The sequence below is a fragment of the Stegostoma tigrinum genome, chromosome 29 (assembly GCF_030684315.1).
Source record: "Stegostoma tigrinum isolate sSteTig4 chromosome 29, sSteTig4.hap1, whole genome shotgun sequence".
Classification (NCBI taxonomy): Eukaryota; Metazoa; Chordata; class Chondrichthyes; order Orectolobiformes; family Stegostomatidae; genus Stegostoma; species Stegostoma tigrinum.
In genome coordinates this window covers 2,362,100-2,374,111 of record NC_081382.1, presented here as the reverse complement: position 1 = coordinate 2,374,111, position 12,012 = coordinate 2,362,100, and the positions used below count along the sequence as shown (strand labels likewise).

Genomic DNA, 12,012 nt, shown 5'->3' with positions numbered 1-12,012 from the left:
TCTCGCTCCCTTATTCCAGATCCTCCCATCACAGGAAATGGAATCATTTAATCATCTTAAGCAGCTCAATGGGATCATCCTTTAATCTCACGTTCAGGGAACACTAATCTCATCTGTAACCTGTGCGCCCAGTTTAATCTTTGAGCCCCCGATCTCATTCTAAGGAATCAATACGGCATCCTGCCCAAGGCACTGGGTCCAGGGCTGGACACAGTCTTTCCAGCTGCAGGCTGGAGAAGAGCTCTGTAAAACTGGAATGCAATTTCAAGCTTTTAACTTGCATCTCCATCAAGCTGGAATTAAACTTCCATCCACCTTTCTCATTCTAGTTTGTATCTGCTCACTTGTTTTTAGTGATTTCTGCACTTTGGCCCATATATCTCTGCTTGCCCACAGGTGTGAACTTCTCCCCATTGAGGAAACCCCCTTTCTTGCCACCAAAATGGATGAGGTCCCACTTTCCCAAATCGAATGCCATCTGCCAAAATTTGAGTTACTCACCAAGTCTATTGTGTGTGGGTCTGGGGTTTTGATTGTAAATACTTATCTCCACACCGACAGAGACCAATGTACCCTGCCACAGTTCAGGAAAGTTCAGTGATAATTTACTTTAATTCAGATTGCAAACAAACATGATCAGTGCATCTCCAACAAGAGGCTTCAGAGCCAAGGGAAATAAGTTGAACCGCTGCCAAGGCTCCATACACTAGAATAGCTGCATGGCAGTCAGGCCCAGGCCACATGTCAGTAACCCTCATTCGCCCAGGTCACATTGTAGTCTAGATACTTGGTTTTCAGGATCTCTGTTGTGATTTCATGCTTTGCACGTCCATAACCCTGTGCACAAAAGAACAAGATGTTGTGATAAACTTATTACTCAGTTCCTGAGACAGAAATCCTTTACAAATTTGGACAGTTAAGGATATACCATATGATGTATTGCATTTACTTCCTAAAAAAGTTGATTCAAAGGTTCCACTCATTTGATTCAGCAGCTTTTCAGTGAGTTACTCTGCCCCATGGCCAAACTCTTTCCTGAGGTTCTGACTGTGTCCACAGTCTACTCTCAAGAGAAACAGCCTCAAGAAATGCCCATATCAGAAACCCATCCACCCTCCCAGGTCTCCTCACTACCCAGCAACCTCAATGAACCCCCCACTCAACTCCAAACACTGTCCCCCATCATGACCACCCCCATTACCAGTGGGACAGGGCAAAGGAGAAATGATCAATCTACCAGCTGAACAGGCGCTCCATGTTGCTAAATGTTCAACACCATTCTCCCCTTCAGACAGATCTCAAAACCGCACAATCTTGGTCTCAGCTCTGTCCTCTGCAAAGGTATCCTCAGCTTTCTGACCCACAGGCCACAAATCAGTGAGGATAAGTAACTGCACCTCCTCCACAATAACACTCAACACTGGAGCCCCCCCCAAGGATGTGTCCTGACCCCCCCTACTGTATCCCTTATACACCTATGACTATGTTGCCAGATTCCAAATGAACACCATCTACAAGTTCGGATATCTAACAAGAATGAGTCAAAACACACAAGGGAGATAGAAGGCTTGGTGATGTGGTGCAATGAAAACAAATCTCTTTCTCACTGTCAGCAAAACTAAAAAACTGATCGAATTAAGATAGGAGGAAAACACACCCCCATCTACATCAACGGAACTGAATTGAGAGGGTGAAGAGCACAAAGTTCTTCAGAGTGACAATAACTGACAACCTGTCCTGAGATTCTCACGCAGATATGTCAGTCAAGAAGGCACAACAACGCCTCTTCGTCCTCAGGTGGCTCAGGAAATTTGGCATGTCTATAAAGTTCCCGCACCAACTCTACAGATGCACCATTGAAAGCTTACTGTCCGGGTGCGTAATGACATGCTACGGCAACTGCTCTGCCTGGATCATAAGAAACTACAGAAGGTGGTGTGCACAGCCAGGACCATCACGGAAGCCAACCTTCCATCCATGGACTCTATTTATATGGCTTGCTACCGCAGAAAGGCAGCCAACACCATCAAAGGCACATCGCACTCTAGTAATGACTGCCTACAACTTTTTCCATTCGGCATAAGATACAGAAACCTGAACATACACACAAGCAAGTTCAGGAACAGCTTCTTTCCAGCTGTTATCAGACTGTTGAATAGGCTCTAGCCTCACAATGTAATCTGCAATATAACCTGTATGCCTCTAAGTATTTTTGATTTGCCCATTCTTTGCTTTCTGTGAACTGCCTGTACCACTCATAAACAAAGCTTTTCACTGTACTTCAGTAAACTTGACAATAAAAATCAATCAGGTCATCAACTCAGTCATTTTAGAAGAGCTTACATGATTTGAATGGAGTGGTCAGCTGTATCATAACCAAGTTAGCTGATGACATGAAAATAGGAAACCAGCTGGTGAGGTTAGGAGGAGTTTCAAAGAGATAATGGAGAGGATCAATGAGTCAGTTAAAAATATGTGGGAAAATGCAAATTTTTGCAAGAAGAATAGAAAAACAGTATACTGCTTAAACAGAGAGAAAGAGACTACAGAATACTGTAGCACAGAGGAATCCGGGTGTATTTGCTCATAGAAAATAAAAAGTGCAGGCCATTCAGCCCTTTAAAGGTTGTTCTATAATCACAGCTGATGTTCTACATCAAAGTCATTTCTCTATCTCCATAATGTCTTGATATCTTTGATCAAAGCTAGTTAGGAAGCAGATACAGCAAGTAATCAAGAAGGCAAACAGCAGGTTGGAATAGGGATGGGCTATGTAAGTGAGAGATCTTTCTACAACTAAACAGCATGTTTGTTAAGACCTCACCTGGAGTACCATGTAGAGTTTTGGTCTTCTTACTTAAGTTGGAATATACTTGCACTAAACCATTTGTGAGAATGTTCACTCTGCTCATTCCTGGGATGAAAAGTTAAATCTCTACTCAAATGAGAATTAGAGCTGAGCTTATTGAAACTTAGAAAGAGAGTGCAGTCTAACAGGGTATATGCTGAGAGGATGTTTTATCTGTAGAACTGTCAAGAGCTGGGCACGCAATTCAAAGCTAATTTATAAAGTTGGAAATGAGAATAAATTTCTTCAGGGGTCACCAGTCCTGTACACACTGACTGTTCACATACATCCGTCTCCATCCTAACAACGCACATACGCCTCACCCTCCCAGAACACACTCCACCCTGAATACTGGAACAACCTCCTGCGCTCTCTTCATAATGGGATCACCCCAATGATTATGTCTGACAATGAACACTCCCTGTTGACATAGACTCTGCAGCACCTCTGACATATTGTCCCCTGTCAGTGCTGTAATAAACTACACGTATGCCCTTTGTACTTACCATGGAGTATCCGTACACGTGGATTGTCTTCTTGGCGCTGTTATGGTTAATACGACCACCGCCTTGGCACTCACACTGCAGACCATGCTTCTGAATCCAGCTAGACACTTGCTCATAGATATCAGCTGTAGTTATGATGAAGCACAAAACCATTTCATGACTGTTGTGTATTTTGTAAGTATAGTGGACTGTCACTTTACTGGTCCTTCTTGAACAGTTACAGTGATTGGAGGACTGTATAATTCACTGCAAATATTTCCAAAAAGGCTTCATGAAAGCTCCTTCCACACCAGGGGAGTGGTCACAATTATACACGATCCAGATCCTAATTTGTAAATAGCACGTATATATACAATCCCCAGATTCAGACAGCTGACAACAATTGATAAGGCATTATCAATTATTCCAAATCTTTTCCTCAATCACTTGGAATATCTTTGATAAAACTGCTTTGATTGCTTCAATTCAGCCATATTCAGAGTTTCTGATAAACACTCCCACAGTGCATTTCCTCTAAAAGTTGCCTGTTTTCATCAACTCATTTCACAGCTCAGAAGCATACACGTTCACCTGCTCCATTCAGTCCACTGCTGTTTGTACTTTTTAAATGTGGTTTATTATTTCATCATAATTTTCATTGATTTGTTGTCAGTGACATTTTAGGAAGTTGAACGTTATCACCGAATTTTAATTTGAAGAAAAAATACCAACACCAACTAAGCTAAATGTTATTCGCCAACCGGTTTGAATTCTGATTTTTCCAAATTCTCGCCCTATTAGATTCATTTATTTTCCAGCTTAAAGAAACCCCCTTATTCTCTCTCTCATTGGAAATCTTATTCATACTAAGGTGCGTCCATTAAACCCAGGTGAGTACATAAAGACACATCACAGTTGGCACAAACTGTGTCAAATGCGATATGGGAGCCTCTGGCTCAATGAGGAATCTATCCAAATGGCAATGAGTAGGTTATTTCAATAAACGTTTAAGTGTGGGTTAGACACTATTTCTCCATAAACAATAACAAATTCAATGTCCAACTACACTGGCACTTTTCCACAGACTCCCACTGATGAACTGGCTTAATGCGTTAACCCAATAATGACACTAAACAGGCTGGCCCAGTCAGATACTCCAATTCAAAGAGCTGAGAGAAGTTGCCAGGGTAAAACAAGGTCAGATAGGATTTGCTACTTCTCTTTCCTCCTCTGAAACACAGAGCCTGTTCCTGTGCTGTACAGTTCTTCAGCCTACGACGTTGCGCTGAACGTGACACCAAATTGAACTAATCTCTTCTGCCCACCCTTGGTCCATATCCCTCCATATTCGTGTGCCTATCTAAAAGCGCCTTAAACACTCTTATCGTATCTGCCTTCACCACCTGGTAGCACATTCCAGGCACTCACCACTGTGTAAAAGACTTGCTCATCACAGCTCATTTGGACTTCCTCCCTCTTACTTTTAATGCAAGCCCTCTAGTACTAGACATTTCAACTCTGGGGAAAAAATTCTATCAGCCCTTCCTATGCATCTCAATTTACAAATTTCTGTCAGGTCTCTCCTCAGCCTCTGCCACTCCAGAGAAAACAATCCTAGGCTGTCCACCCTCTCCTTAGAGCTCATACCTTCCAGCACAGGTAGCATGCTGGTAAACCTCTTCTGCACCCTCTCCAAAGCCTCCACATCCTTCTTGTAGTGTGGCAACCAGTTTTGAACACAACATTCGAAGCGTAGTCTCACCAAAGTGTCAAAGCTGCAACATCACTTCCTGACTCTTGTACTCAATTCCCTGACCAATAAAGGTAGGCTTTCATTACCACCCAATCTACTAGAGCTGCCGCTTTTAGCGAGCTATGGACTTGAAGCCCAAGATCTCTCTGTTGTGTTTGTGGTCCTGCCATTAATTATATACCTTCTCAAAATTTGACCTCCCAAAGTGCAACACCTCACTCTTATCTGGATTTCACTCCATCTGTCATATCAGCAACTGATCTATATTCCGCCGTATCCTTTGACAACCTTCTACACTATCCACAACTCCACCAATCTTTGTGTCATTAGTCATTGGCCTCCAGCAGAAAAACACCCTTCCACCACTACCCTCTGCCTTCTATTGGGAAGCCAATTCTGAATGCAAGCAGCCAAGTCACAGTGAATGCCATGCATCTTAATCTTCTGGATGAGCCTACCATGAGGGACTTTGTCAAAAGCCTCACTAAAATCCATGTAGACCACACCCACTGCTCTACCCTCAATTATCTTCGTCACCACCTCAAAGAAAAATTTAGTTACTAAGTCATGACCTGCCCTGCACAAAGCCATACTAACTGTCCCCAATTAGGTCATCTTTTTCCAAACGTGTGTAAAGCTTATCACTGAGAAATTTCTCCAATAGCTTCCCAACCACTGATGGGAGGCTCACCAGTCTATAGTTTCGTGGATTATCCTCATTTCCCTTCTTGAGCAGGGAAACAGCATTAGCTACTAGCCAGTCCTTCAGGACCATTCAGTAGCTGGCAAGGGTACAAAGATCTTGGTCAAGGCCCTAGCAATCTTCTCCCCTGCCTCTCTCAATAAACATGGGATAGACTCCATTGGTCCGAGGACTTATCCAATTTAATGTTCTTGAAGAGATCCAACACTACTACCTTCTTTAACTTTGACTTTAACTTTCCCAATATCGACTCCTTTAGTCCCAATGTGACTCCTTTAGTCGTCCAATTGCCACAGCATATTAACATGCCACACATTAGTCTCACTAACTTCCATAACCTTTTCCCAACTGAATTTGGGCGCAAGGTGCCCATATAGGATCTTGCCCACATCCTCTCACTCCAAGCACAAGTTCATTCTTTTATCCTTCAGTGGTCCTACCTTCTCTCTAGTTATCCTCCTACTCTTAATAGGTGTACAAAATGCCTTGGCATTCTCTTTAACCCTACTTGCCAAGGTCATTTCATGGCCCCTTCTTTGCTCTCATTATTCCCTGCTCAAGTTGTTTCCTGCTTTATATTCATCATGGGCTCTGTCCAATTTTAGCTTCTAAACATGCTTCCTTTCACTTTTTGAGTAAATTCATAACCTACTTCATCATCTAAGGGTCCCTTACCTTGCCATCTTTATCCTTCCTGCTTAGTGGAATATGCCGGTCCTGAACTCTCATCAGTATGACTTTTGAACAATTCCCACATATCAAATGTAGTCTTGCCTGCTAACAGCTCTTCACAATTAGCACTCCCTTGCTCCTGCCTAAAACTGACATAATTTGCCCTCCCCCAATTTACTACCTTCCACGGTCCTGACTTATCCTTATTTGATAACTCTCTTAAAACTTAGGGGGTTGTGATCACTGTTTCCAAAATGCTCTCCTACTGTAAAGTTAGTTACCTGGCCAGGCTCATTACCCAGTAGAAGGTCCTGTGGCCCCTCCTCTAGTTGGGCTATCCACAAAAGTTTTCAGGAAATCCTCTCAAATGCACCTAATAAATTCTGACCTGTCTAAGCCTCTTGCTCTAAGGGAGTCACAGTCGATATTGGGAAAGTTAAAGTCACCTACTTTGATAACCCTGGATAATAAAATGTGAGGCTGGATGAACACAGCAGGCCAAGCAGCATCTCAGGAGCACAAAAGCTGATGCTTCGGGCCTAGACCTTTGGGTCTAGGCCCGAAACGTCAGCTTTTGTGCTCCTGAGATGCTGCTTGGCCTGCTGTGTTCATCCAGCCTCACATTTTATTATCTTGGAATTCTCCAGCATCTGCAGTTCCCATTATCTCTGATACTTTGATAACCCTATTGTTGTTGCATCTTTCCATAATGTGCCTACATATCTGTTCCTCAATATCTTGGTGGCTGTTGTGCGGCCTACAGTGTAACCCCATCACTGTTTGCGCATTTCTTATTTTTGTGTTCTACTAATATTGCCTCAGTGGATACGTCCTCTACTATGTTCTCTGAGAGCTAGTGCGATTTTGTCCCTGATTAGTAATGCAACTCCTCCACCTCTCACCTCCCTCTCCACCTCATCTAAAACATCGAAACCCTGGAACGTTGAGCAACCAATCAACCCTCTCTCACCCAAGTCTCGAATGGACACAATATCATAGTCCCATGTACTGATCCAGGATCTAGGCTCATCTGCCTTACCCATAACAGTCTATGCATTGAAATAAACACACTAAAGACAATTTGGATTTGATAAAATTTGTACAGTTTTGTTAAACTAATGGAGAAACTGATGAGAGCTGTGATCAATTAATTTTCAAGGCTTTCAACAAAGTATTCCTGGTCAGGAGACCTGATGATGAAAATAAAAATCCATAAATTAAAAGAGGTAATAACTAAATAGATTTAAAATTGGTGGAGACACTTGGTTGAACAGGAAGGTGAACAGTTGTTTTTCAGACTAAGGTAAGGTACCCAGTAGTTATCTTTTGGGTTCAGTCCAAGCGACCGTTACTGTTTGATAGATCTGAATGACCAGCATCAGAGGCACTGAGCACAAGTTCAAAACCTGCAGCTAATATAGCTTGAAAGTGAGGAAAGTGACTGAAATGAGCAGTGAAATGCCAATTAATCCACACAAATGCAAATTGCTGATTTTGGGGTGGAGACTGAGAAGAAGTGGTAGAGCCAAGTACAATTACAACAAGACATTTAGACAGGTATATGGATAGGAAAGGTACAGATAGCTATAGTCCAAACGTGGGTAAATGGGTAGTTTAGAAAACCAGGTCAGCATGGACAAGTTGGATTGAAGGGACTGTTTCCATGCTGCATGACTGTATGCAACTTAGAACAAACAGGACAATCTAAAGGGCCAACTGGAGCTAAGAGTCCTGGGCACGCAGATCAAACGCAGACCGTTAGGCAGAATGTTAAGGCTTGAGAGAGGGTGTAGAAATTTGCTAAGATGCTATCAGGGATGAGTTTTCAGTTATGTGGAGAGTTAAGAGAAAGTGGAGTTGCAGGCCATAGAGCAAAAAAAAAGTTAGACAAGTTGACAGTGGCATTCAAAATCTTGTAGTAGTTTTCAAGATTTTCTTTGTACCAAGCAGTAATGGAAGGCTTGGTAATCATTGGACACAAGGTTTACGACACTGATAAACATGTCAGAAGGCACAAAGGAACCGTTTTTGATACAAGCTGTGATCTAGAATGTTATGCCTGAAAGGGCAGAAACAGATTCAATAGGAACTTTCAAAAGGGATAAATGCTTGAAGGGGAATTACGAGACACAATGTAATAGTGCCTCCACAGGGTCCCTTCAAACATTCCTGAGTGACCAATATCACTGCACGGTGCATCCTGACACCCAAACTGCTGCCGTGCATTCAACTCGCCACCTCCCCATTTGCCATCAACTGGGCAGCATTGAAAATTTGCTGTATTGGATATAGCCAGCCATTCAGTCCATCATGCCTGTTCTGGTTGAGCAAGTGTCATCTATCCTCTCTGATGAAGGGTCTAGGCCCGAAACGTCAGCTTTTGTGCTCCTGAGATGCTGCTTGGCCTGCTGCGTTCATCCAGCTCCACACTTTGTTATCTTGGATTCTCCAGCATCTGCAGTTCCCATTATCACTGTCATCTATCCAATTCCCATTTCTCAGCTCTTAGTCTGTATCTTAGGATTTCAGGTACATATCCTAGTATTATTAAATTGTGGCAAAGGTCCCTAAATTTAGTACCATTCAGACAGGAGATCCTGCCCCAAACCCCTCCTCCCAAAAGCCCAATCTATCCAGTCATTGCTTAGATCTAACATCACCCCTAGAAATCTCCTCTATAATTACTTCAACAGGATCATATCTTTCCGACCAAACCATCCATCTCACCGATTCCTCTCTCCTACCCAGTTTCCTGACTCTGCTCCACTTTCCACTCCTCATTGCCCCTCTCTACCATTGCACATCTCTCCCCCTCATTCCCCCCCTCACCTAATTCCCTCCACCCCACTCCTTCATTCCCTTTATCCAACCCTGTCCACTTTCCCACCCTCTTCCCTTCCTCACCCCTCATTCAATCCCCTTGAAGGAGAACAAGATAGAGGCAGACTAGGGGCTGAGCTCAGGATTTGGCTGCTTCCATTATCCTTCCTTCATTTTTTTTCTTTTTACTTTTGCACTTTTCTTTTAAAGGCTAGAGAGTGGTGAATGGATGAAGAAGGCTCTAGCAGCAGCCATGCCAGGCACGGGTCCACCCTAGCCTAAGGTCTCCCAGCGAGCAAAGAGCAGCTTCCATGCTGACTCCCCTGGCCTGGACTCACAGGCAAGCCTGATGCACTGGTTCTGCAGCTAGGTCTGGGCACCTGAAGGAGCGGAAGCATCAGTGAACAGGATGGATGGTGGATCAGCGACAGTGTCTGAAGGAGTGTCAAGTGGGGAAACACGGAGCTTCTCCGTGGCCCAACACAGTGGTGCGCTGCTGCAGTGGTTGTGTCCCAGCATGGAGGTCTTTTTCATCTTTGGCATCCAGGTATTCCAGCCACCTGCATGGCGGTCTCAACCCAGCTACATCTTCAGGGTTTTCCATCGTTACTTACTTGGCTTTCCCCAAGCCCAGGAGCTGTTGACTGCGCACTGATGGACTTTATTTTGATTTTACTTTTTAACCTATTTATGCCCTCCATCATGAATACAGGCATTGTAGTACAGGGGCATAAAGCTTTTCATTGTGTTTTTCATGTAAAAACATATGTAATGATAAAGTTCTATTTTTTTCACTAGAGCATTGGATGTTGAGGTTTATAAAATAATGAGGGGCATGGACAAGGTGAATAACCAAGGGCCTTTACCCCTAGGGTCAGGGGATCCAAAACTAGGGAGCCATTTTTTAAGGTGTGAGGAGAAAGATTTGAAAAAAGACACGAGGGGAAATTTTGTTTTATATAGAGAGTTGCGTGTGTTTGGAATGAACTTTCAGAGAAAGTGGTGGATGCGGGAACACATACAACATTTAAAAGACGTAAGTACAGGAATGGTAAAGATGTTCAGGGATAATGGGTGGGGAGCAGGCAGATGGGTCTAGTTTAGTTTGGAATTAGGGTCAGCATGGAGTGGATGGCCCGAAGGGGGCTGTTTCCGCGCTATTCGTTCCCTCTCCCTCCTATTTACCGTGATACTCGGCCGAAGCCCAGCCGCGGACGATGGTCTTCTCCTGGGGGTTGTCACTTTCGCTCCAGACACGAATGAGGACGTATTTAAAGACGCCGCCCGGATCGATGAGGACATCCTCGAGCTCCGCCAAAGTGAGCGCCATAGAACCGCCACAGTGCGAGACACCGCTACTGCACAATGAGCATGCGCGTGGCCGGCACAGGCGTTATGCATATCGAGCATGCGCATGTCCGGCAGGGACATTGGACGAAGTGCATGCGCGTGACCGGCGAGGACGTTATGCTCACCAACCATGCCTGGTGACCGGGACGGCGGTAATCATAACGCGCATGCGCTTGATCGGCACGGACACGTTCACACAACGCGTTCCACCAATCGGAGAGGTGGTTATGAACACCGAGTATGCATATGCGCGGCACGGCCGTAGACACAAAGAACACGGGCTTCAGGCATAGTAACAACTACCGATGCTGGAGTCAGAAATAGCACAGTGTGGAAACAGAGATGACAGTGTGGAGCTGGAGGAGGACAGCAAACAGCACCAGCCGAAGGCATACTGAGCACGCGCACTGTCGCCGCTCCGGACCCCACTCACAACCTCCACTAAGCATGCGCATTATTTCTACACTCTCTGGGTAATTCCTAACATTGGCCAAAGGGGCGGTGCTGATAGAGGGACCCAGCGCTAACTCCCACACAACATACCCAGCTCCCACAGGTACACACCCAACCCCCGGTACAACATACCCAGCTCCCCCTCTCCCTATTTATTCCAGAACCCTCTCCACATCCCCCTCTCTGATGAAGGGTCTCGGCCCGAAACGTCATCTTTTGTGCTCCTGAGATGCTGCTTGGCCTGTTCTGTTCATCCAGCTCCACACTTTGTTATCTTGGATTCTCCAGCATCAGCAGTTCCCATTATCACTTATACACATGTTGTACCAGGGGTTGGGTTTGCACCTGTGGGAGCTGGGCATGTTGTACCGGGGATAATGGGAACTGCAGATGCTGGAGAATTCCAAGATAATAAAATGTGAGGCTGGACGAACTGGGCTGGTTTAGGGATGCGGTGGGGGAAGGGGAGATTTTGAAGCTGGTGAAGTCCACATTGATACCATTAGGCTGCTGGGTTCCCAAGCGGAATATGAGTTGCTGTTCCTGCAACCTTCGGGTGGCATCATTGTGGCAGTGCAGGAGGCCCATGATGGACATGTCATCTAGAGAATGGGAGGGGGAGTGGAAATGGTTTGCGACTGGGAGGTGCAGTTGTTTGTTGCGAACCGAGCAGAGGTGTCCTGCAAAGCGGTTCCCCAAGCCTCCGCTTGGTTTCCCAATGTAGAGGAAGCCACACCGGGTACAGTGGATGCAGTATACATCGCCACAATGATGCCACCCGAAGGTTGCAGGAACAGCAACTCATATTCCGCTTGGGAACCCTGCAGCCTAATGGTATCAATGTGGACTTCACCAGCTTCAAAATCTCCCCTCCACCCACTGCATCCCAAAACCAGTCCAACCTGTCTCTGCCTCCCTAACCTGTTCT

At 44.8% G+C, this 12,012-nt stretch overlaps 1 protein-coding gene across 1 annotated transcript; it reads right to left on the bottom strand.

The window, feature by feature from the left end:
- Window positions 1–593: 593 nt before the first annotated feature.
- Window positions 594–11,036, bottom strand: phpt1 (phosphohistidine phosphatase 1). The gene is made up of 3 exons (XM_048558816.2): window positions 10,467–11,036; window positions 3,355–3,479; window positions 594–837 (listed from the first exon to the last, which is right to left on the bottom strand). The coding sequence occupies exons 1-3, from the start codon at window positions 10,609–10,611 to the stop codon at window positions 745–747; spliced, it is 363 nt and encodes a 120-aa protein (XP_048414773.1). The 5' UTR covers window positions 10,612–11,036; the 3' UTR covers window positions 594–744.
- Window positions 11,037–12,012: the final 976 nt, after the last annotated feature.

Excerpts from the sequence above, each read along its gene's own strand:
- phpt1 (XM_048558816.2), bottom strand. The coding sequence starts at position 10,611 with ATGGCGCTCACTTTGGCGGAGCTCGAGGATGTCCTCATCGATCCGGGC. Across the intron at positions 3,480-10,466 it reads GGCTTCGGCCGAGTATCACG|CTGATATCTATGAGCAAGTG; the intron begins GTAAATAGGAGG and ends TCATAACTACAG. Across the intron at positions 838-3,354 it reads ACGTGTACGGATACTCCATG|GGTTATGGACGTGCAAAGCA; the intron begins GTAAGTACAAAG and ends TTTTGTGCACAG.